We start from the raw sequence: 26194 nt of genomic DNA, 5'->3' as shown, positions 1-26194 counted from the left end.
AATTCATTCTGCACACCCTGAAACATTAACTTTGTTCCTCTCTCCACAGATGCTACAATATCTTGCCAATCCCCAGTTGCCTGTGGGGAAGATGATGTTTGACCTTCTTGAACCGCTGCAGTCCGTGTGGTGAAGGTGCTGCCACAATGCTGTTAGGTAATGAGTTACAGGTTATTCACCCAGTGATGATGAAGGAACAGTGATATATGTTCCAGATCAACAACAACAATTTGTGTTTATATCGCACATTTAATGCTATACAGTTTTCTGCGATATTTCACGGAGATGTTGCAAAACAAGGTTTGACCCTGAGCCACATGAGGAGATGTTCGGGCAGGTGGCCAATAATTTGGTCAGAGAGGTCGGTTTGAAGGAGCATCTTAAAGGATGAAAATGAAGTAGAGAGGCGGAGAGGTTTAGGGAGGGAATTCCAGGGCTTGGGCCTTGGAATATGACAGAATGGCAATCAGGGATAGAGTGATTAAAATCAGGAATCCTCAGGAATTCGGAATTCGAGGAGCGTGGATATCTCGGGGGGTTGTGAGGCTGGAGGAGGTTACAGAGATAGGAATGATCACAACTGTGGGGGAAAACAAGGATGAGAACGTGAAAATTTAGGTGCTTCTTAAATGGGTGCCTTCAAATCATTTCTCTAGTTTGTGAATGGTTGTGGGCCAAGCACTGATCCTTGGGATACCCCACAAGTAACAGCCTGTCATCCTGAGAATGACCTGTTTATTCCTACTCTCTGTTTCCTGTCTGTTCACCAATTCTCAATCTATAGCAGTATATTACCCCAATCCCATGTGCTTGAATTCTGTTTACTGACATCCTGTGCTTTGTTCACTAACCTCCTCCATCTGTCTCTCCCACACCCTTCTCTCTTTTTCTCTCTCTCTCTCTGTCACATAGAATTCTCTAGCCCAGCGAGTTGTTCATGCTCCATCATTGAATATATTTCTGGCTGAGATGGAGAGATTTTTGGTCTCTCAGGGAGTTGAGGGATATGGGGAGTGGGTGGGAAAGTGGAGTTGAAGCCCAAGATCAGCCATGATCGTATTGAATGGTGGAGCAGGCTCGATGGGGTGTTAGGTCTTCTCTTGTTCTTATTTCTTTAGTTCTTATAGAGGCCAGAGTCTTATGTAGCCCAGACCGGGTGGCAGGTTCCCTTCCCTGAAGGACATTAGTGAACCAGTTGGGTTTTTACGACAATCCCACAGTTTTCATGGTCACTTTTTCCTCGTGCCGGCCCCACAAATTCCCAGATTCATTCAGCTCAATTTCACAACCTGCCTTTGTGTTTTTGTGGGTTCTCTCTCACTCCCTTTTTCTGTTTTAAATCAATTTCACAGGGTGTTAGAAAGAGAGGATTTGCAGTCGGGCAACTGAAACCAAACATCACATCAGGAACTGACACAGTTGCCCAATTTATCGTAGCCTGAATATCATCGGATTTTGTACATGGAAGGAAAAAGCACCGTTCACAGTGGGGAGAAACCATACACGTGTTTGTGTGGACGAGGCTTCAGCCGATCATCTGGCCTGTTGAGACACAAGCACAGTCACAGCGGGGAGAGTCCGTGGAAATGTGGGGAGTGTGGGAAGGGATTCAGAACCCCATCTGAGCTGGAAACTCATCGGCGCAGTCACACTGGGGAGAGGCCATTCACCTGCTCCGAGTGTGGGAAGGGATTCACTCATTCATCCAAACTCCTGAAACACCAGCGAGTTCACACTGGGGAGAGACCTTTTAAATGCCCAGACTGTGGGAAGTGCTGTAAAATCTGCTGGGATCTGATGTCCCATCAGCGTGTTCACACTGACGAGAGGCCATTCAGCTGCTCTCAGTGTGGGACTGGGTTCAGGTGTCATCTCAACTCACTGCACACCAGCGCACTCACACTGGGGAGAGGCTGTTCACCTGCCCTCAGTGTGGGGTAAGATTCACTGATTCCTCCACCCTGCTGACACACCAGCAAGTTCATGAGTAACGACAGTAATGGGATTTTGCTGTTCATCACATCCAGGACTGAACTGTGTTCAGACAGGTTTGTTTCTGCTGATGTTAGTAAACCCCAACTCAGTTATAAGCCTTAATCACCTGGCTAAAAATCAAATCAATCAGCTTTGTGTTGAATGCACACTTTCTTGAGTCTTTCTAATATCTCTAATACAAGTTAGTTCCTTTTGAAGGGCTCCCCCTCTCCCCCGTCTCCTCCATCCTCACCTCCAACAACAAGTGTGAGGAGCTCATGCAGCTTCTTTGTCACTAAGATTGAGACAATCCGATCAGCTGCCTCTGCTGCTTCCCTCCCTTCCACTAGCCCACCAGGACAAACTGTCTCTAAAGCCTCCCCTTGTCTGAGCCCTGAACCCACATCTTTCTCCAGTTTCTCTCCCATCTCCCCTCATGCCCTCTCAGTGCTCACCTTGTCCATGAGACCCACCTCCTGCTTCATCAACCCTATTCCCACTAAACTGCTGATCACCCAACTACCCCATGTTCACTGAGATTTTAAACAGTTCTTTCTCTCAGGTACTGTTCCTCTCTCCTTCAAATCTGTGATTATCACCCCCCACCACCAAAAAACAAACCTTTCACCCCCACGGTCCTTGCAAATTACTGTCCCACCTCCAACCTCCCTCTCCTCTCCACACTGTTTCAACATGCTGTCCCCTCCCAAATACTGGGACTCTCAGTGTGAACAGGGTGGGATGTGTTTGGAGACAGGATGTCCCAGTTCTCCACCCTGGGATTCTCAGTGTGAACAGGGTGGGATGTGTTTGGAGACAGGATGTCCCAGTTCTCCACCCTGGGATTCTCAGTGTGAACAGGGTGGGATGTGTTTGGAGACAGGATGTCCCAGTTCTCCACCCTGGGATTCTCAGTGTGAACAGGGTGGGATGTGTTTGGAGACAGGATGTCCCAGTTTTCCACCTTTAAAGGGACAGGGAGAGGACCAGTTGGGCTGAATGATGCTGCTTTATGACATCACTGCAGTGCCTAGTAACCATTCTCCCTGAGCCCTGCTCATTATGGGCTGGCTTTAGCTCAGTGCTGTTACAGGGAGGGAAACAGGAGGAGGATTCGAGCTGTGTGGAGCTCAGCATTAATGGGGCGAGATACTGGATCAATTTCTACCTGACTGAATGAGAAATGTCATTGTCCCAGACACTCCCTGTCCCTCAGTATCTGTATCCGGGGGACAGGCTGATGGGTTTACTCTGTATCTAATCCGTGCTGTATTTGACTGGAGAGTGTTTGATTCTGACAGAAGCCGTTCACCTCGATGATGATGAGATAAACCCATCAACTTCTCCCCTGGACACCGATCCTGAAGGACAAGGAGTGTCTGGAATATTTTGTACCATGTACTTGACCCAGTTTTGAACTCCTTGCTCACATCTCCTCTCATCCTGCTTTGTTCTAATGAAAAGACCCCCAGTTTCTCCAGTCTCTCCTCATGTGAAAGAGAAATTGTAATTAAGTTCGAAACACAAACAGGAGTTTCACTGCAGAAAGGTCACCATTAGAAAATATATCATTCCACAGTCAGTTGTTATTATCTGGAATACACTGTCTGAAAGTTTGGTGGGAGCAGGTTCAACAGTAATTTTCAAAAGGGAATTGGAGAAATGCTTGAAGGAAAACATTGACCGGGCCATGGGAAACAGCAGGGGAGAGGACTATTCAGGTAGCACCTCCAAAGAGCTGGCAAAGGCACGATGGGCCGAGTGGCCTCCTTTTTTGCTGTCGCCTCTCATCCATGGTATCACCTCTGTGAATCTCCCCTGCACCCTCTCCATGGCCCTGACATCATTCCTGTTTTAAGATGCCCAGAATTAGACTCAATATTCTAAATGCAGCCGAACCAATGATTTACAAATTAATTTTATAAAGAAAAGTGGAGTAACAGGTTCAAACAGCATTTCAAACTTGTCCTTCACATTTAAAGATTTGTGTATCTGAACCCCTTGTAACATGGCTAAAAGACATTGAGGTAAAATGTCTGATATAATGTGTATTATGGGATAGAGAAGTTTAGTTTAGAAACTCAAACAGGCTCTTCACTGCAGACAGGTCACCATGGCAACACTGATAAGACATTCCATTGTACAGAATCAGCTCATTGGAAACTCGAATCAGATCAGGGAAAAGGACAGTTTGTCTGTCATTAACCACAATATAAACTGAAACCAGAGAGGAATGGAATAGATGAGATTATAATGTGTGATGTTTATACCTATAATTGTGAAACTATCAGAAATAACAGAATTAACAGTGGGCAGGGGAGTTTAGGGAGAATGAGAACATTCCTGAAGAAAAGTAACTGCTGGGAACCAGGGAATGTGTCCTTGTAAATCACAGATTAGAGAAATTGCAGCTGTCTTATCCTCACTTCCTGCCAAAACCCAGCAGAGAAGACAAAGAGCCAAGGGCCAGAGCTGGATCACTACAGGGTATAAAAGTGAGGAGATACTGATGGAAGGGGGCAGCCAGGACTGGAGACACCGGAGATCAAGCTCAGGGTGCCCGAGGTTCCATCCAGTGGGCTGACCTCGTGTAAGTGACTGTGGACACATGGGACTTGCATGTTTATTCTGATTTATGGATCAATATACGATACAGTAGAGAACAGAGAATCTGCTCAGCTTATGTTTCTTAATGAGGTATTGAAGTTGCTGACACTGGACTCTCAAAGCCACAGATTCTGAGAGAGAGAGAGAGAGAATACAGAAAGAAAGCAAATGAATGACATGTAAAATTGAGGGGGAAACAGGAAGTGATGAATGAGTGAAGTTATAATGACAAAGGATAGACAATGAGAGAAAGTAGAGAAATAAAATATATCTACAAATCTCAGAGGATGTGAGAATAGTTACAGGGAGAGGGATGGAGTTGGTGTCTGGGGAGTGGAGTTTGTAGCAGGGACTGAAGACAATGGCTTCAGTCTTCCCAATATTTAAATGAAGGAAATTTCTGCTCACCCAGTATTGGACGGTGTGTAACTTTGATGAGAACTTTGAGGTAATGGTGTTCACTCAAACCTGCTACCCTGGTCCTTCTAGGTAGTGGAGGTTGATGGTTTGCAAGAACCTGATGTATTTCTGTTCTATTTGTATATGTCAAGATATTCTCTCTCCTTCGCTTCTCTCTCGCCCTTCCTCTCACACTCGCGCTCCTCCCACAGAGGCCAGAGTCTTGTGTAGGCCCAGACCGGGTGGCAGGTTCCCTCTCCTGATGGACATTAGTGAACCAGTTGGGTTTTTATGACAATCCAGCAGTTTTCATGGTCACTTTTTCCTCACGCCGGCCCCACAAATTCCCAGATTCATTCAGCTCAATTTCACAACCTGCCTTTGTGTTTTTGTGGGTTCTCTCTCACTTCCTTTTTTCTGTTTTAAATCAATTTCACAAGTTATTAGAAGAGGAGGATTTGAGGTCGGAATACTGAAACCAAACATCACGTCAGGATCTGACAGTCACTCGATCCATCAAGCTCAATAATAGAAGGAAAAAGCAGTGTTTGCACTGTGGAGAAACTGTGGAAATGTGAGGACTGTGGGAAGAGATTAAATTCCCCATCTCAGCTCGAAACTCATCAGCGATTTCACACTGGGGAGAGACCGTTCACCTGGCTCCGAGTGTGGAAAGGGATTCACTCAGTCATCCAACCTGCTGAGACACCAGCGAGTTCACACTGGGGAGAGGCAGTTCACCTGCTCCGAGTGTGGAAAGGGATTCACTCAATTATCCAACCTGCTGACACACCAGCGATTCAAAACTGATGAGAGGCATTTTAAATGTTCGGACTGCGGGAAGTGCTTTAAAAGTTCTGGGGAACTGTTGTGCCATCAACGTGTTCACACTGACGAGAGACTGTTCAGGTGCTCTCACTGTGGGACCGGATTCAGGCACTCATCTCGCCTCACAGTACACCAGCGCATTCACACTGGGGAAAGGCTGTTCTCCTGCTCTGAGTGTAGAAAGGGATTCACTCAGTCATCCCACCTGCTAACACACCAGCAAATTCACAAGTAACTACAGTGATTGGATTATGTTGTTGATCACATCCAGGACTGAACAAATTTCATCGGAGTCGGTTTTTGCTGATGTTGAAAAGCTCCAACCATGTTTGAGGTGCGAAATATTCTGGATGAAGTTAAATAAATCAGCTTTGTATTAAACACACAGTATGTTCAACATTTTTAATATTTTTAACACAAGTCAGTTCCTTTTGAAGGACTCTCTCTCTCCCCTGTCTCCTCCATCCTCACCTCCAACAACAAGTGTGGGGAGCTCATGGAGCTTCTTTGTCACTAAGGTTGAGACAATCCAATCAGCTGCCTTTGCTGCTTCCCTCCCTTTCACTAGTGCACCGGGACAAACTGTCTTTAAAGTTCCCCTTGTCAGAGCCCTGAACTCACATTTTTCCCCAGTTTCTCTCCCCTCATGTCCTGTCAGTGCTCATCTTGTCTTCTGCTGTATTGACCCCATTCTCATTAAACTACTGATCACCCAGCTTCCCTATCTCAGCTGATAGAGAGAAATGGCTCTCTCTCTTTCTTCTGGTACTGTCCCTCTCACCATTAAATCCACTGTTATCACCTGAAAAAACACTTGACCCCAGCACCCTAAAATTCCACCCCATCTCCAAACTCACTTTCCTCTGCACAGTCCTTCGACTCAGTGTCCCCCAGGGACTTCAATCTCCATGACATCACATGTCCCCACCTGACCCCAGCTCATCTGCTGCTCAAACCCTCATCCCTGCCCTTGTTACCTTTGGACTTGTTGATTCCAATACATTCCTGACCAGCTTCTCACATTCACCCCACCCCCACACGGAAATATGAATCATCAAAAACTCTGCTGCCCGTGTGCTTTTTCACACCATGTCCTGTTCACCCATCACCCCTTGCCTCGCTGACATACATTGACTCCTAGTCAAGCAATGCCTCAATTTTAGAACTCACATCCTCGTTTTCAAATCCCTCTGTCACCTCGTCTCTCCCTACCCCTGCAAACTCCATCACTCAACCCTCAGGGATATATGTGCCCTTCTCATTCTGGCCTCTTGAACATCCCTGCTTTTAATTACTCCACCACTGTTGTCCATGCCTGGCATGAAGTTCTGAAATTCCCTCCCTGAACTTCTCCAGCTCTCTCTCCTGATTCAAGGTCCTTGTTAAAATCTGCCTCTCCAGTGAAGGTTTAGTCCATTTTCTCTAATATGCTATGTGACTTGATGTTAAATTTCTCTTCAGGATGCTTCTCTGAAGAACCTTGGGATGTTTTATTACATTAAATGTGTTATATAAATACAAATTGTTACTGTTTACCTGTTTGTGCACAGTAAGATTCCACAAATAGCCATCAGACCATCAATCTTCTTTTCATATTAATTCATTCTTGGGATGGAGGCGTTGCTGGCTGGGCCAGCATTTATTGCCCATCCTAATTGCCTTTGAGAAGGTGGTGATGAGCTGCTTTCTTGAACCGCTGCAGTCCATGTGGTGTAGGTACACCCACAGTGCTGTTAGGGAGTGAGTTTCAGGATTTTGACCCAACAACAGTGAAGGAATTTCCAAGTCAGAATGGTGGGCGGCTTGGAGGGGAACTTCCAGGTGGTGATGTTCACGTGTCTATTGACCTTGTCCTTCTAGATGGTAGTGGTCATGGGTTTGGAAGATACCGGCTAAGGGGCCTTGGTGAGTTCCTGCAGTGCATCTTGTAGATGGTATGCACTGCTGCTACTATGCATTATTGGTGGAGCGAATGAATGTTTGTGGATGGGGTGCCAATCAAGCAAGCTGATTTGTCCTAGATGGTGTCAAGCTTCTTGAGAGTTGTTGGAGCTGCACTCATCCAGGCAAGTGGGGCGTTTTCCATCACACTCCTGACTTGAGGCTTCTCGATGGTGGACAGGCTTTGGGGAGTCGGGAGGTGAACTACTCGTCGCAGGATTCCTAGCATCTGACCTGCTCTTGTAGCCACAGCATTTTTATGGCTAGTCCAGTTCAATTTCTGGTCAATGGAACCCCCGAGGATGTTAATAGTGGGGGATTCAGTGATGGTAATGCCATCGATTGTCTAGGGATGATAGTTGGATACTCTCTTGTTGAGAGATGGTAATTGCCTGGCACTTGTGTGGTGTGGATGTTACTTGCCACTTGTCAGCCCAAGCCTGGCTATTCGCCAGGTCTTTCTGGATTTGGACATGGACTGCTTCATTATCTGAGGAGTCACAAATGCTGCTGAACATTGTGCAATCATCAGCAAACATCCCCACTTCTGCCCTCATATTGGAAGGAAGGTCATTGATGAAGCAGCTGAAGATGGTTGGGCCTAGGACACTACCCTGAGGAACTTCTGCAGTGATGTCCTGGAGCTGAGATGACTGACCTCCAACAACTAAAACATCTTCCTTTGTGCTAGGTATGACTCCAACCAGTGGAGAGTTTCCCCCTGACTCCCATTGAATCTAGTTTTGCTAGGGCTCCTCGATGCCACACTCAGTCAAAGACTGCCTTGATATCAAAGGCAGTCACTCTAACCTCATCTCTGGAGTTCAGCTCTTTTGTTCATGTTTGAACCAAGGCTGTAATGAGGTCAGGAGCTGAGTGGCCCTAGTGGAAACCAAACTGGGTGTCAGTGAGTGGGCTATTCCTAAGCAAGTGCCGCTTGATAGCACTGTTGATGACCCCTTCCATTAATTTACTGATGATCGAGAGCAGACTAATGGGGCGGTAATTAGCCGGGTTGGATTTGTCCTGCTTTTTGTGTAGAGGACATACCTGGGCATTTTTCCACATAGCCGGGTAGATGCAGTGTTGTAGCTGTATTGGAACAGCTTGGCTAGGGGTGCAGCCAGTTCTGGAGCACAAGTCTTCAGTACTTTTGCTGGAATATTGTCAGGGCCCATTGACTTTGCAGTATCCAGCACCTTCAGCCGTTTATTGGTATCACGTGGAGTGAATCGAATTGGCTGAAGACTGGCATCTGTGATGCTGGGGACCTCCGGAGGAGGCCGAGATGGACCGTCCGCTCAGCACTTCTGGCTGAAGGTTGTTGCAAATGGCTCAGCCTTATATTTTGCCCTCTTGTGCTGGGCTCCTCCATTATCGAGGATGGGGATAGTTGGGGAGCCTCATCATCCAATTAGTTGCTTAATTGTTCACCACTATTCACGATTGGATGTGGCAGGACTGTTGAGCTTAGATCCTTTGGCTTTGGAGAAAGGAATGGAGTTGGTAGCTTGGGAATGAAAATAATGTCTTCAGTCTTGCCAATATTGAATTGGAAGAAATTTCTGCACATCCACCACTGGATATCAAACAAACAGTCTGATAATTTAACCACAGTGGAGAAGTGGAGAGAGGTGGTGAGGTAGAGCTGGGCACTATCAGTGTACATGTGATAACTGACACTGTGTTTTCAGATGATGTCGCTGTGGGGAGAATGTTGATGAGAAATAAGAGGCCAAGGCTGGATCCTTTGGGGACACCAGTGGTAACTGTGGAAGTGGGAAGGGAAGACATTCCAAGTGATTCTCTGGCTATGATTAGATAGAGAAGAATGGAACGAGGAGAGAGCAGCCCCACCCAGCTGGACGACAGTGGAGAGGTGTTGGAGCAGAATGGTGTGGTCAACCTTGTCAAAGGCTGCAGACAGGTTGAGAAGGGATAGTTTCCCTTTGTCACAGTCACATAGGATGTAGTTGGTGGCTTTGATCAGAGCTGTTTCAGTCCAGTGGCAGGGGCAGAAACCTGATTGGAGGGATTCAAACAGGGAGTTCTGGGAAAGCTGGGCACAGATTTGGGAGGTGACAACATGTTCAAGAAGTTTGGAGAGGAGAGGGAGGTTGGAGATTGGGCAATAGTTTGCAAGGATGATGTGGTCAAGGGTTTGATTTTTGAGACGGGCGTGATGATGGCAGATTTGAGGGAGAGATCAACAGTACGTGAAGAGAGAGAACTGGGTTAGTGGAAGGGAAGGAAGCAGCAGAGGCAGCTGATCGGATTGTCTCAATCTTAGTGACAAAGAAGCTCCATGAGCTCCTCACACTTGTTGGAGGTGAGGATGGAGGAGACAGGGAAGAGGGAGAGACCTTCAAAAGGAACTAACTTGCATTAGAAATAGTAAAAAGATTCAACACTGTATTTAACACAAAGCTGATTTATTTTACTTCTATCCAAAATATGAACCACTATATCTGTCCTGGAGCTTACCAACTTCAGCAGAAACATACCCCAATGGACATGGTTCAGTCTTCGATGTGACTGACAGCAAAATCCCATCACTGTAGTGACCTGTGAACTCGCTGATGTCTGTGTAGGTTAGATGACTGAGTGAATCCTTTCCCACAATCAGAGCAGGTGAACGGCCTCTCCCCAGTGTGAACTCGCTGGTGTACAGTGAGTTCAGATGATCGCCTGAACCCAGCCCCACACTGAGAGCACCTGAACGGTCTCTCATCAGTGTGAACATGTTGATGTGTAATTAGGTTCCTGGAACTTTTACAGCACTTCCCACAGTCTGGGCATTTGAAAGATCTCTTTCCTGTGTGAACTCGCTGGTGTGTCAGAAGGCTAGATGACTGAGTGAATCCCTTCCCACACTCGGAGCAGGTGAAAGGTCTCTCCCCAGTGTGACTGCGCTGATGTTTAGTGAGGTCAGATGATCGCCTGAACCCAGTCCCACAGTGAGAGCACCTGAATGGTCTCTCGTCAGTGTGAACACGTTGATGGGATATCAGTTCTCCGGAACTTTTAAAGCACTTTACGCAGTCTGCACATTTAAAAGGTCTCTCGTCTGTGTGACTTAGCTGGTGTTTGAGCAGGTGGGATGACTGAGCGAATCCTTTGCCACACTCAGAGCAGGTGAACGGCCTTTCCCCAGTGTGACTGCGCCGATGAATTTCCAGCTCAGATGGACACGTGAATCGCTTCCCACAGTCCCCACATTTCCACGGTTTCTCCCCAGTGTGACTGCGCTTGTGTTTTGACAGAGCGAATGATCGGCTAAAGCCTCGTCCACACACAGAACACGTGTACGGTTTCTCCCCACTGTGAACGGTGCTTTTTCCTTCCATGTTCAAAATTCGATCATGTTCAGGTTATGATAAATTGGGCGACTTCGTCCGATCCTGATGTGATGTTTGGTTTCAGTTTCCCGACTGCAAATCCTCCCCTTCTATTCGCCTCTGAAATTGATTTAAAACGAGAGTGAGAGAGAACCCACAAAAACACAAAGACAGGTTGTGAAATTGAGCTGAATGAATCTGGGAATTTGTGGGGCCGGCACGAGGAAAAGGTGACCATGAAAACCGCTGGATTGTCATAAAAACCCAACTGGTTCAACTAATGTCCTTCAGGGAAGGGAAGCCGCTATTCACTCTGTGCCCACTCAAGACTCTGTCCACAAATTTGAAAATTGAGCCTGAACACCAAGGTTTGTGTCATTTATATATGTTCAGGAGAGCAGGAGTCCTCACAGTGACTCCTGGGGATCTCCATTATAAACCTTATTCCAGTCTGAAAAAATCCATTAACCATGACTCGCTGTTTCCTATACCCAGCCAGTTTTGTATCCATGTTGCTACTGTCCCTTTTATTCCATGAGCTAACTCTGTTCATGTCTGTTGTGCGGCACAATCTCTAATTCCATTCGGAAGTCCATGTACACCACATTAACAGCAGCATCCTCATCACCCACTCTGTTACCTCTCCAAATCCCTTAAGCAAGTTTATTAAACACAATTTTCCCTTAACAATTCCATGCTGGTGTTCCTGAATTAACCCACATTTGCTCACATGACTATTAATTTTGTCCTGAGTTGAGAAGGGGTAACACATCCACATGGATAGATAGTTAGCTAGGATTAGTTAGCTAACAGAAAGCAGAAGAGGGAAACTGGGTCTTTTTCAGGCTGGCAAGATGTGACGAGTGGAGTTCCACAGGGATCAATATTGGGGCCTCAACTATTTACAATCTATTGCAATGGCTTGGATGAAGGGACTGAATGTATGGTTGCTAAATTTGCTGATTGCTGACACAAAGATTGGCAGGAAAGTGAGTTGTGAAGAGGACCTAAGGAGCCTGCAAGGGGATAGAGATGGTTAAGTGAGTGGGCAAAAATTTGGCAGATGGAGTATCATGTGGGGAAATGTGAACTTGTCCACTTTGGCAGGAAGCATAGAAAAACAGCATATTATATAAATGGAGAGAGATTGCAGAACTCTGAGATACAGAGGGATCTGGGTGTCCTGCTACATGAATCAGGAAATGTTAGTATTCAGGTACAGCAAGTGATTAGGAAGTCAAATGGTGTTGTTTTATTGCAAGGGGAATGGAACATAAAAATAGGGGTGCTTTGCTACAGTTGTTCAGGGTGTTGGTGAGCATCTGAAGTACTGTGTACAGTTTTGGTCTCCTTATTTCAGAAACGATATAAGTGTGTTCGTAGTTCGGAGAAGGTTCACTCGACTGATACCTGAGATGAGCGGCTTATCTTATGAGGAAAGGTTGGACAGGCTGGACCTGTACCCATTGTAGCTTAAAAGAATGAGAGGTGATCTTATTGAAATATATAAAATCCTGAGGGGGCTCAACAGGGTGGATGCTGAAAGGATGTTTCCCCTTGTGGGAAAGACTAGAACTAGGGGACACAGTTTAAAAATAAGGGGTCTCCCATTTAAGACAGATGAGGAGATTTTTTTTCTCGAAGGGTTGTTGGTCTTAGCAGCTCTCTTTTCCAGAGAGGGGTGGAGGCAGGGTCATCGCTTATCAGTCAGGCAAAGATAGATAGATTCTTAACTAACAAGAGAGTTAAAGGTTATCAGGGGTAGGCGGAATCCAGAGTTGAGGCCACAATCAGATCAGCCATGATCTTATTAAATGGCGGAGCAGGCTTGAGGGGCTGAATGGCCTCCTCTTGCTCCTCTCTCGTCTGTTCAAATCAGGCTTTTAATTCAAAGCTGATTTGTTGACTTTATCCAGATATTAACCACAATAGCTGGGCTGGGGTTTATTAACATCAACAGAAACAGATCCCAATGAACATGGTTCAGTCCTGGATGTGATTAACAGCAAAAGTTACTTGTGAACTCGTTGGTGTCTCAGCAGGTCAGGTGACTGACTGAATCCCTTCCCACACTTGGAGCAGGTGCGCTCCAGTGTGAGCACATTGGTCTTAAGTGAGTTGGTTTCATTGTCTGAACCCAGTCCCACAGTGAGAGCACCTGAAAGGTCTCACGTCAGTGTGAACACGTTGATGGGACATCAGCTACTCAGACCTTTTAAAGCACTTCCTGCAGTCTGGGCATTTAAAATGTCTCTTGGTAGAGTGAGCTCATTGATGGGACATCAGGTCTTTGGAACTTATATAGCACTTCCTGTAGTCTGGACAACTAAACGGTCTCTCTGCCCTGTGAACTCGCTGATGCTTCAGCAGATTGGATGAGAGACTGAGTCTCTTCCCACACTGGGAGTAGATGAATGGCCTTTCTCCAGTGTAAGTGCATCGATCTGCTTCTAGCTCAAACAGGTAATTGAATCCCTTCCCACAATCCCCACATTTCGATAGTTTCTCTTGGCTGTAACTGCATACATGTTTTGACAGGCCAGATGATCAGCTGAAGCCCCGTCCACACACAGAACACGTGTTCAGTTTCTCCCCACTGTGAACGGTGCTTTTTCTTTCCATGTTCAAAATCTGATGATATTGAGGTTACGATAAATTGGGATACTCCGTCAGATCCTGATGTGATGTTTGGCTTCAGTTTCCCAACTGCAAATCCTCCTCTTATAATACCCTGTGGAATTGATTTAAAACAGAAAAAAAGGGAGAGAGAGAGAACCCACAAAAACACAAAGGCAGGTTGTGAAATTGAGCTGAATGAATCTGGGAATTTGCGGGGCCGGCACGAGGAAAAAGTGACCATGAAAACTGCTGGATTGTCATAAAAACCCAACTGGTTCACTAATGTCCTTCAGGGAAGGGAACCTGCCGCCCGGTCTGGGCCTACACAAGACTCTGGCCTCTATAAGAACACAAGAAATAAGAACAAGAAAAGATCTAACACCCTGTCGAGCCTGCTCCACCATTCAATACGATCGTGGCTGATCTTGGGCTTCAACTCCACTTTCCCGCCCACTCCCCATATCCCTCGATGCCCTGAGAGACCAAAAATCTCCCCATCTCAGCCTGAAATATATTCAATGATGGAGCATCCACAACTTGCTGGGCTGGAGAATTCAATGTGACAGAGAGAGAAAAAGAGAGAGGGGATTGGGAGAGACAGAGGGGGGAGGTTAGAGAACAAATCACAGGATGTCAGTACACAGAATTCAAGCACATGGGATTGGGGTAATATACTGCTACGGATTGAGAATTGGTGAACAGACAGGAAACAGAGAGTCGGAATAAACGTCTTATTCTCAGGATGACAGGCTGTTACTTGTGGGGTACCCCAAGGATCAGTGCTTGGCTCACAGCCATTCACAAACTATACAAATGATTTGAAGGCACCCATTTCAGAAGCACCTAAATTTTCACATTCTCATCCTTGTTTTCCCCATGGTTGTGATCATTCCTATCTCTGTAACCTCCACCGTCCTCACAATCCCCCCCGAGATATCTGCGCTCCTCGAATTCCGACTTCCTGAGAATTCCTGATTTTAATCACTCCATCCCTGATTGCCATTCTGTCAGTTTCCAAGGGCCAAGCTCTGGAATTCCCTCCCTAAACCTCTCCACCTCTCTACCTCATAGCATCCTTTAAGATGCTCCTTCAAACCGACCTCTTTGACCAAATTATTGGTCAACTGCCCGAACATCTCCTCATGTGGCTCAGGGTCAAACCTTGTTTTGCAACATTTCCGTGAAATATCGCAGAAAACTGTATAACATTAAATGTGCGATATAAACACAAATTGTTATTGTTCATTTGGAACATATATCACTGTTCCTTCATTACCACTGGGTGAATAACCTGTAACTCCTTACCTAACAGCATTGTGGGAGCACCTTCACCACACAGACTGCAGCGGTTCAAGAAGGTCAAACATCATCTTCCCGACAGGCAACTGGGGGTCACAATGTTTGCTGGTATCTGTGGAGAATGAAACAGAGTTAATGTTTCAGGGTGTGCAGAATCATTTGCAGGGAATAAACATGCTGCAGAATTTGTTGGTTAACATAAGCTCAGAAGTGGAAGAGAAATGGACTATAGTGCAGGAAAAACAATTCCTGACTATGGAAGGTACTGTGGGAAGATAAAGCTGGTAAGACAGCAACACATGGTCAGGGGATGGGCAGCAGAGGAAACCTCATTGAGACACAGTTGGTAGAAGTAGCAGTAAAACCCTAAACAGAGCTAAAATACACCCAGTATTAGGGACAGAGGGAGTTAGACAATGGCAGAGAGGTGATCAGGGAGGGCAGGGGTGAAACAGAGCAATAGATGGACATGGATTCAGATCCACGGTAAATGAGTCACACCAGTCATGGAACCTCTCACAGACACAGAGCGTAGAACTAAAACCTAAACTAAAAGTTGTAGCTGAGTGGTGAAAAATACTCACCTCTGAAACAATTTCAGTTTTCAATTTTAAAATCTCCTGCTGGAGCTGCAGTTGGAAAGATATCAGAATCACTGGAGTCAGAGAAAAATCTCCCAGTTGAGGAAATACCCGGGGAGCGGATGATGTCACCGTGTAACTGTCAATGTGTGATGATGTCACACACACGGACACAGAACATCTGGGTCTGTACAAACCAGTGATCACCACACATTATGAAGGATGGAAGGGTCCTGAGGTATATATGAGGTAGATAAAGAAAAACTATTTCCGTTAACCGATCATAAAAGGGTTATGGGAGACAGTTTAAAGATTTTGTGAAGATCTACAAGGGGGATATGAGGAAAAAAGTTCACACAGTGAGCAGTAATGACCTGGAAGTCAATGCTTACACTCAGAGACCGATAATATCCAGGTCCGGATGAATCGACTGATTCTTGCAGACTCTGATGTGATGATTGGTTTGAATTTCCAATCTGCAAAACCTCATCTTCTGGTATCCTGTGAATGGAATTAACAAAATCCGTCATTGTCAGTGCAGGATAAAAATTGCGAATAGACAAAGATTTTTCTTGGTCTGAGATTACTTTGTCTAAATCCTCCCCTTCTAATCCCCTGTAAAAGGAGTTTCCAAAATCCATCCCTGTCAGTTCAGGATAGAAATTCACAACATTGTCTTCTCCTGCTACCTAGACCAGGATGACCGCGCATGCGCCCTGCTGCACGTTGCCCCCTATAAAGATGGCGGGCGTTACCCCGGGCCTGGCGAATAGAGAAATCCAGACTTTTTCGGCCCCTTTTCTGCAAACACAAGAGCGGTACCTTGTTATTTGGGGTCTGCGGCCTGCACTGTGTCTTTATGAAGCCTCCCTGCCCAGTCCGCTGGCTCCATTCCTCCTCACACCCCCACTAACTCTGTTAGTTTGCTCCACTCGACATTCTCCCAACCGCTCTGAGCAGCTTAGGTCACAGATCCGCACTGCGCATGCTCATGAAAGAGACCGCAATGCGCATGCTCCAATCATACACCGCAATGCGCATGTGCGGAGTTGCTGCACTAATGAGGATAGGACACATTCTGTCCCGCAGCGATTGCTGGGTGTTCACTCCGCCATTGAACGGTAACATTGTAAAATCGATACCCAAGTTCAGTAATCAGAATACCTTGGGTGCCATAGGGCGAGGATATAAAATTGTCGAAACAATTGATACAGCAATTAAAATGCTCTGTATCCACCATAATTCTCTCCTGGATGTAGTACTTAGATCTGAACTCAATGGATTCTCAGCAGATGGGGTATTTTTTCACAATACATGGAACATTTAAACCGTGTCTTGCCAGTAGGAATGCTCTGACTGTGGATTAAATCCTTTGAATTTTAAAGTTGGTGTGTTTACTGCTTTGCAAACTGAATAAATCCCTTTGCACACGTAAAGTATCTGGATGGTCTCGCACTGGTGTGACTGTGTTGTTGTGTCAGTACTGGGGCAATAGAGTTCAATTTTCAGGTTGTTCCCACGAGTTTACTTACACATTTTCAGCTGAAAATTGGGCCTCAAACTCTTCTCGTCATGGGTTCCACATTCTTTGCACTAATTAGTTAAAGAAAATCAAAATGCTGCAGATGTTGGCTTTCTGAAATAAAAGAAACCAGAAAATCCTGGAATTCTCAGCAGATCTGATAGCGTCTGTGGCGAGAAAAACATATTTTTTATTTCAGGTCTGTAACCTTTCAACACAACTGCACTACATCTGTGCACAAATCTGGCAGAACAGGAATGAAAACCAATAACAGGCAAGGCACCAAAAGACTCGAAGGGAGACCCAGCTGTATGACAACTGGTTCCTGGTGACATGGATGTGTCTGCAGTGGGTGGGATCAGACTGTTTCCATGTTTCAACAATCAATGTCTCACCTGTTCTTTTCGAAGAGTGAAACTGATAGAGAACAATTGTCATTTCAGTGTTGGCAATTTGAAGCTTTAACTCGCTGCCTCAGTTTAAGATACCTTGCAGGTTTTGCTTGTGTGAGTCTCTGTTATATGATTGGTAGGCATTTGGCAGGAAACCGGAAGGTTAACAGTTTAAGACCATCAGGAATGAAGTCTTTGATGTTTTCTCCCCATCATCATTCATTGCCACACAGTTCCGGGGTGACAATGGGCACTTTAGCTGCAGGTAAATGTTTGCCAAACGTTGCCAACTCAACTTTTATGCAATGGATTCCCAAACTGACATGTTTTTCATGAATATTCATTTCAAACATAATGAGAAAACATTTAGACCTACCATGTACCAACGTCTAATCCATCTGAAATCTATGAAGTTATTGGATTCAAACAAACCCATCAATAATTCTCTTCCTCAGCTCCACAGTGAGTGAAACAGGGAAAAGCAGCAATATTCCAGCCCCGCACTTTCCAATCACCCGCTGCCAGCAGAAAGCGGCGACTGCAGCTTCAATCAGCGGGTTACTGCCCATCCCTGGGACACAAGATACTCCAACCCGGACCAAACCTCCAAATACACCGAGCACAGGCTCAGGAAAACACAGGTAGATTATATCCCGATCACTAAGCCTCCGAGCACCATTTACACAATACCCAAGTGAGTGAGACACAAATAAAAGTCAGACCAACTTTCTAAATATTTTCATTGTAAAATTCCTTCATTTTACAGAAAAGCTGACTGCTGTGAATCTGAAAATGAGCACCATGGGATTTGTGTTATCGAGTGACTTGTTTTCCATTGTTTATCCAACAGGTTTGCAATTCAATTTGTTTTGGATACTGAAGCGATTCTGATTTCAAAATGAGGACACAAAGCAGCTAAATATTAAATCCAGGAACAGATCCTGAGGGAAATGGATCACAGTGTTCGGAAGGAGATGCAGCTGAGAAGTGGAAACTGTGAATGATGTTATTGATTATTGAGTGGAAAGCAGTGGGCCCTTGGTCAATTATCATGGCCGAGTGGTTAAATGAATGATTTCAAAATCCGTTGGGGATTCCCCAGGTAGAGTCAAATCTTACCGACTGTGGTTCTTGTTATTGCTGATTTCAACCAGGTGTCTACAGATCTATCGGGTCAATGGGAGGAAAAGCATCCTAAAATCCACTTTCGCTCTGAAGGAGCACCATACGGACTCGAATCGTTAACTCAGTTTCTTTCTCCACAGGAGCTGCGAGACCTGCTGAGTTTTTCCAGCATTTTCTGTTTTTATTTCATATTTCCAGCATCCACAGCATTTTGTTTTTATCGAAAAATTCTCGTGGTTTTTGGGCTCGAAGGGAATGAAGGACTATCGGGATCGGGTGGGAAATTAGTGTTGAGGCTGGAGATCAGCCAGGATCTTATTAAGTGACGGAGGAGGCTTGTGGGGCCTTATGACGTATTGTTGCTGCTTTGCTTCTGTTCTGTTTCAGGAGCGACACCAGCCAAGGAAATGGGAAGTAACAGCCTGAGCTTGATAGTGTGGCCGAGCAGTCTAAGGTGCTAGATTGTACTTTTACTTTCTGTAGAGGGATCGGTTTGAAGCTTACATTGACCAAAATTGCACTTTCAGAACTCCCATTGATCGAAGAAATGCCAGCTTAAAGTTAAAGCAGGTGTGTGAGGTGTTTCACTTAAACAGGAAGAGCGAGGAGAAACAATACAAATATAAATTGCTGTGGAGAAAAGGCAGGTTGTCAAAGTCGCTGAATTCCTCTTCCACCGGCCGGCACGGACACCAGAGGCCGCATGTCCTCCTCCTCTGCTGTCCCCATCTATGCTTGTATACCATAGGGTCAGTCGTCATCGCCGAGTTGTTAAAGCCATTGGTCTTTCCCGTTTTTTTTACTATGCCTGATTTTAACTGTGTCTACAGAGTTAATTATCGGTTAAATTGAATAAAATCCATCCAAACACTCTGGAGTTTTCCTATTTCTGTTCATTCACGAAACTTGCAGTTGGAACTGGGAAAAAAATATTATTGTCATGCTTGCTTTCTGGGTGTTTGTCTCTTCTTAGAAACAATCCCTTACCCTCTCACACTCGGTGTATATGTCTGTTTTTATTCCTCTGTGTTTGTCAATGTGGTTCAGTTCCCGAGAGGGTGAATATATTTTTACCAGCATAAACCTTATTCACAATAGTTGTGCAGCTTCATATTAAAATGTTACAGAGAAAAATATCAGGATGAAAGATGGAAGAGGAGTTTGCAATGTTTGGAAGGAGGTGCAGCTAAGAAGTGGGAGACGTGAACGATGTTATTGATGATTGAGAGGAATGCATTGCAACCTTGGGGATTTTGTAGGTCGATTACCTTCTTCACTTTGAAATTCAGAACAAGCTGAGGCTCTAGGTGGAAAGCAGCAGTTGTTTACATGTATGTTGGCATATGGAGCCCTTTTTTTCTGTATGCCCGGCTAGCTCAGTCGGTAGAGCATGAGACTCTTAATCTCAGGGTCGTGGGTTCGAGCCCCACGTTGGGCGCTGTAACATTTTTTTTAATCTTGCTGCTTTTAAGGGAAAGCACCAACCGAATCCCTGCGCCAGCTGTGAAAGTTACAAGGCAGACATTTATCACTGAAAGCAACCGATGCACATAAAATTCAAAGCAATTTCTTGTCGCATTTTTTTCTGCTTCTGTCCCTGCTTCTGCTCCAGCTCCCGGGTCAATTAGCTGCTTGATGCAGACACAGTCAGTTTATGGGAATGTAAGACACAATACGATAGGTTTGCAGACCATAGAGTAAAAAGACACCAGGATCTCAGCTTCCTGATTCTCCCAGATGCTGATTACAGGAATGAGCACAGTGCCCATTACCGACAGTCATACTCTCCTTCCAGTCTTGTGTAGGTTGTTCAGCTTTGAAATTGTTCATATTTTCACACTGGATTTCAATGTGAAGAAAGCAGAACTGTGATAAGCTTATATTGTTCAGCAGATGTACTGAAAGAAGCTACATAACAGGCTGATGGTAACAGTGCTCTTTGGACACGGTGTGCTCCAGTGAAGGATTGGCACGATTAATGTGTCGCTCAATTAGTCTCGTGACAAATCTCATACTGGAAACGACAAGAAAACTCTCTGAATTTGCTCCGTGTTTACGTTTCAAAAGAGCCGAATACAAGGTAAGATATTACATCTCGCTGGAATGGGCTATAAAATGGCAGAATGATTGTGAAAGCAGCCGTGGTGTTGGAAAACATAAAATTATAGAAAGTTACAACATAGAAAGAGGCCATTCGGCCCTGTGTACTGCTTTCAAAAAGCAGTTCTCATTGTTTGATCCATCAGGAGCAATATTTGTGCCAGTGCAAACAGGAGGCAGCAAAGTATATCCTTCTCCCACCCATATTTTTCCTCGCACCAACATCACTAAGGTCACCGCTCTGCAACCAGCCCTTCTCTTGTCCTTCTTTCATTTCTTCACTCTGCGTCTGTGTTTGTTCTCGAACCGTTCCCACTGTTTCATTTTGAGCTCTGAGGCAAAAATTCAACTCCCCCTCCACTGACTCCGGTGCAGCTGTTAAATGTTTTCAATCAATAAGTTCGCAACACTCGTTTTTAAACATTTCACAAGATCAATAAATTTTCATTCCTTGACCCAGAACTCAACCCCGCCTGAGGCGCTAAAAGCACCGAATCCTAACCACTGGACCACCAGAAAAGCTGTCAAGTCTTCTTCTGGTATGGCTTATCTACGCTGCTTTTACCATTTAAAAAAATATTTCAGACCTCCTTTACCACAAAACTGCATGTTTAGACTCAACACAAACCAATTCTTCAGCCAACAAGAACATTTGCTGTGAGCTGGAACATGACATCGACAATGAGGTGAAATCGTCCCACAAGCTGCTCATGTTCAACTTACAACTTCCAAAACCCTCCAACCTAATTACTGTGGGCCCAATGAAAGCGGTGAATCCGAGTCACTGGAAACCAGAGGAACGACCAATAAGGCTTGAAATTTGGATTATGGAGCTATTTTTGACATTTCTTTTCATTTTAGATCTCTTTCACCAGGGACAACTTTCTCCTGCCAAATGATCTGTTTAGGCTGAACACAAGTGACTCCTTCACCAATGAGGAGAACCATTGCTGTTGGCTGTAACATGAAATCTATACTTTCCCCCTTCAAGACAGTTCTTAATGCCTCCCCCTTTGACCGAGCTTTTAGTCACCTGACCGAATATGTGACTCGGTGTCACACTTTGTTCTATAATGATCCTGGGGAACGATTTGTGACGTTTCATTAGGTTAAAGGTGCTTTTTAAGTTGTTGTTGTAGTCCATACATAGAAAGAGACAAACTCCTCTTGCATCTTTCATCCTGATATTTTTCTCTGGAATAAACACAGACATATACACTGAGAGTGACAGAGGCCTGAGGAGAAACAAACACCCAGAAAACAAGAATGTCACCAACTTGTCTAATTATTGTTCCATTTCAGACTGGAGATTATGGTGAATGCTTGCAGATGAACAGAAATGAAGAAACGAGGAAGGGAAGCAGGAGAAACACGCGAGAGTGTTTGGAAGGTTTTTATTCCATTTCCCCAATAATTAATTTTAATCTGGAGGCACCTAAAGGAAGGAGCAGCGAGGTCGGCAGGATTCAAGCCTACATAGGGAGAGTGCAATGGATTTTAAATCCATTGTCTTCACCACTCAGCCATGATTACAGACCTTATATCGATTTTAACCTTTTTCATATAAAATCATAGACAGGTTTAACAGACAAATAGGACATTCGGCCCCACACATTCCCAGTCACCCTGCAATTCCTACTATCTCTCCTCGTTCATCCTGCCAGGAGGTACATCTTAATACGTTAACAACCACAAGCCCAGACTCAGGTGAAGTGACTGAAAGAACAAAACAGCTGAAACATTGATGGCTTGGGGATCCGAACCCATGAAAACAACGAAACCCAAGCCAATCTCGTTAAAGCGTCGAGCCACGCTGCCACCATCAACAGTAAACCAACCATTGCCTTGGGTGGTGTCGGCTCTGAATTAGAACATAACAAATAGGAGCAGAAATAGACCATTTTTCCGCTCAAGCGCCTCATAGTGTCAGAGAATCAGAGCCAAGGCGACACCACAGATGGAGGCCATTCGGCCCGACTCATAGGAACAAAGGACTCAGGGACAGGAGTTGGCCATTCAGCCCTTTGAGCCTGCTTCACCATCCGATAAGATCATGGCTGATCAGGCTGTGGTCTCAACTCCTCTTTCCTGTCTGTCTCCACCTCCCCCCCATAACTCTTGACCCACTTGTGTATCAAAAATATGTCTAATTCTGCCTTGAATAAATTCAATGACCCAGCCTCCACTGCTTTCTGGGGAAAATAATTCCACAGACTAACGACCTCTGAGAGAATAAGAAAATCTGCTCATCTCCGTCTGAAAAGGGAGGCCTCTTTTTCTTCTGGAAACTAACTCACCTGGCCCCACTCCCCCGCCTTTTCCCCGGAGACCTGCATTTTCTGTCCAACTCTCCTTTGAAATCCGTGATTGAATCTGCCTCCCCCTCACTCTCAGGTAGTGCATTCCAGATCCTAACCACTCGCTGTCTAACAGAGAAATCCCTTTAGAATTATCGGCTTCGGGACAATCAGAATACTCAGTAACAGACAAAACACCGAAAGGCTCGAAGGGAGACGGCACCGGTTGTAGGAGAGCTGGTTCCCGGTGACATGGATATGTCTGCAATGGGTGGGATCAGACGGTTTCCATGTATCCACAATGAATGTCCCACCCTTAATTTGGGAAGAGTAAAACTGAGAGGATAATTATCATTCGGGTAGCGGCAATCTGAAGCTTTCTCTCGTTGAGCCATTGGTTCAGGATATCTTACATCGTGCAGGCATTTTCTTAAGTCTCTGTGGCGCAATTGGACAGCACATTTGGCTGTTAACCGAAAGGTTGGTGGTTCGAAACCACCCAAGGGCGAAGCTATAAACATTTTCTCCCCATCATTACTCATTAATGCTCTGGTTTGTTCTGGGGCCCTGAAACCACAAGAAAATCCCCCCACGTTGCAAACTCGGCTGTCGCCCACTGAGTTCCCACACGAAGCTTTGCTTATGGATATTCATTTCAGATATAACAAAGAATATGAACGATCGTGAACCTCCATCTAAATCAATACAGATCAACGAGGCTATTGGATTGGAACAAACCCCCATCAATTAATCGCCTCTTTCTCAGCTCCACGGTGAGTGAGAGAGGAACAAGTGACAATATTCCAGCCCCGCACTCTCCAATCACCCGCTGCCAGCGGAAACATCTTCTTATTTTGCTGAATGTTATCTTCAGAAATGGTGAAGAGCGAATCTAATGTGGCTGCAAGATCCTGCATTCAGTTCACATTCAACAACAAACAGGAATGGGAGCGATGTAACTTTTCCACACAGCTGGGTGATAATGTTTCCCCGAGCATCGAATGGAGTAACTTGCACATGTGAAATGAGCAGGGTAACCACAACGCTACAGGAACATTTCCCTGCCTGGATCCCAATGGAGCTGTCTGGAATGTTAAGTGGTGACGTCATGCAGCAGCACTTTGGGTCTTTGTTTTGAAGAAATGGAATTCGGCTGATCTCATTAGGAATGCTGGAGACAGACTGATCAACAATGTCATCATCAAATGGCACAGCGCAGTAAGATGACCTTCCACCCATTCTATTTATAACCAGCCTTTTACAAAGATCTTGCCAATTAATCCCAATTTCCTTCTCTCTTTCCATGAATCAGAATTTTCTCCCTTTCAACTATTGCCAAATTCCTTTTCAAAGAAGCAGTTTCTGTAGAATCCATGCAGTTTGCCTTAATGAACATTTTCTTTACACAATGAAATTAAGAATTGGACCAGGGTTCTATCTGCAGTTTTCGATATTAATATAAGTTATTTATGCAATTCGTTTCATGGTGAACTTACAAAAGGTGTTTATTCTGATCAGACATGTCCTCAGTATTTTCTCAGTCATGATGACCATGAAATTATCACTGACTGCCGTACAAACCCATGTGATTCACCAGTCCTTTAGGGAATTTAATCGGTCGTCCTTACCTGGTCTGACTTGCATGTGACACCAGACCCACAGTGATGTGATTGATTCTCAACTAACCTTTGAAATGGTTTAAAAAGTTACACAGCTCAAGGGGAATTGGGGATGTGCAAAAATGCTGGATAACGATGCTCATGAAAGAATGAAGATCCCTGATGAAGCGCGATACAGAGTAATTTTGCACCATCTCTCCCATTCCCTCGTGTTCAATCATAGTATCAGTTGCATCTGTCTTTACGATGACGCTAGTCTTTGGATGACACTGGTAGTCATCTTTCAGTCAGTAAGTAACTCTGAATTTGGATTTGTAAACTCATTAATTTCTGTTGTTGACGAAAGGAACTGTTAGTTTTTTTGTGCGTAGTCAGTTTCACCCCTCCTGATTTTGAGAATGTTTTTTGCGGCTTGGTGAAGGGCAAATTTAATGTGGCGGCGAGAGACTATATTCAGTTAATATTCAACAACAAATGTGAATTATGGAACTTTCCCTCACACTTGGATGTGTAAATTTCAATAATGTTTCTACCCATTTCCAGACAGGGGGCCTTTTGCATGTACGTGATAACCACTTGGTAACTACAGAAACAATGGGCAGAACCACAGGGACTGACTTAGGATATCAAACCGTGCAGTCTTACTGCACTTCCGAACCCTGTATTATGGAAGTACAATTCGGCTGAAAAACATAGCCATGCGGCAGAGAAATTGATCTAACATTAGAATCATAAAATGACACAGCACATCAGCAGCTCATTCAACACTTCACACACGTGCGAACTATCTTATTGTAATTTGTCTCTTTTTCTGTCTCTTTCTCATAACCGTGCCTTTTGGAGAAAATCATTCAAAGCCTGGTGAAGTGTCAGTGTCACATGGCTGTGAGATAATGTATTCGGCTACTGTTTAGCAAGAAACAGGAATTGTACAACATCTTACAATTAGATGATTCAGTTTTGATAACGTTTTTGCCAGCTTTCGAACCGGTGACCTTGCGCATCTGAAGTGAATGTGATAAACACTACTTGTTTATTTGTTCATTTATGGGATGTGGACATCGCTGGTGACGCCACTACACCACAGAAACAATGTGCGAGAAAAAGCCAAAGGGACTTGTATTGAATTTCAAACTGTGTAGACATGCTGCACTGCAAGATCCTGTTTTACACGAATAGAACTGGGATGGGACATTTTGGAATGCTGCAGAGAAATTGATCTAATTGTAAATTGACACAGCTCATTAGGAGTCCATTTGACCCATCGGGTGTGTGCTTTCTTCAAAGAGCTATCCATTTAGTTCCATTATCATTCTCTTCCTTCATAACCCTGCAGTTTTTTTTTTCCATTTCAAATAATTGTCCAATTCCCTTTTGATAACTCTGTGTTCAGAAACACAATATTGAAAGAGGTGCAGGAGCTTCTGCAGTGCCCATGTTCAGTGTGTGAAAATTAACAAAGTTTCCCTGACCCAATGACATGGAGAGTTGAACTGGGGATTCACATGTTGTCTTCGAAATAAAGAGGAATATTTATTTATGCAATTGATTTC

At 44.7% G+C, this 26194-nt stretch overlaps 1 protein-coding gene, 1 non-coding gene and 1 pseudogene across 3 annotated transcripts in view; 1 reads left to right on the top strand and 2 right to left on the bottom strand.

Annotated features, from left to right (window-relative positions):
* The window catches only part of LOC144698352 (uncharacterized), a 674481-nt pseudogene that overhangs the window by 224609 nt on the left and 423678 nt on the right, over positions 1–26194 (bottom strand). The gene's annotated exons all lie outside the window — the stretch shown is intronic.
* On the bottom strand, positions 10168–16087 carry LOC144698330 (uncharacterized). The gene is made up of 3 exons (XM_078570288.1): positions 15979–16087; positions 15012–15117; positions 10168–11207 (listed from the first exon to the last, which is right to left on the bottom strand). The coding sequence occupies exon 3, from the start codon at positions 11094–11096 to the stop codon at positions 10302–10304; it is 795 nt and encodes a 264-aa protein (XP_078426414.1). The 5' UTR covers positions 11097–11207; positions 15012–15117; positions 15979–16087; the 3' UTR covers positions 10168–10301.
* Positions 19991–20063, top strand: trnak-cuu (transfer RNA lysine (anticodon CUU)). Its single transcript has one exon. It is a non-coding gene; the product is annotated as a tRNA-Lys (tRNA).

Source organism: Cetorhinus maximus, chromosome 23, assembly GCF_964194155.1.
Source record: "Cetorhinus maximus chromosome 23, sCetMax3.hap1.1, whole genome shotgun sequence".
In the NCBI taxonomy this organism is placed as follows: Eukaryota; Metazoa; Chordata; class Chondrichthyes; order Lamniformes; family Cetorhinidae; genus Cetorhinus; species Cetorhinus maximus.
Note: the sequence above shows the minus strand (reverse complement) of the source record. Positions and strands in the feature narration are given on the sequence as shown.

Bases quoted from the DNA above. Each gene is read 5' to 3' on its own strand.
- LOC144698330 (XM_078570288.1), bottom strand. From the start codon at position 11,096: ATGGAAGGAAAAAGCACCGTTCACAGTGGGGAGAAACCGTACACGTGT.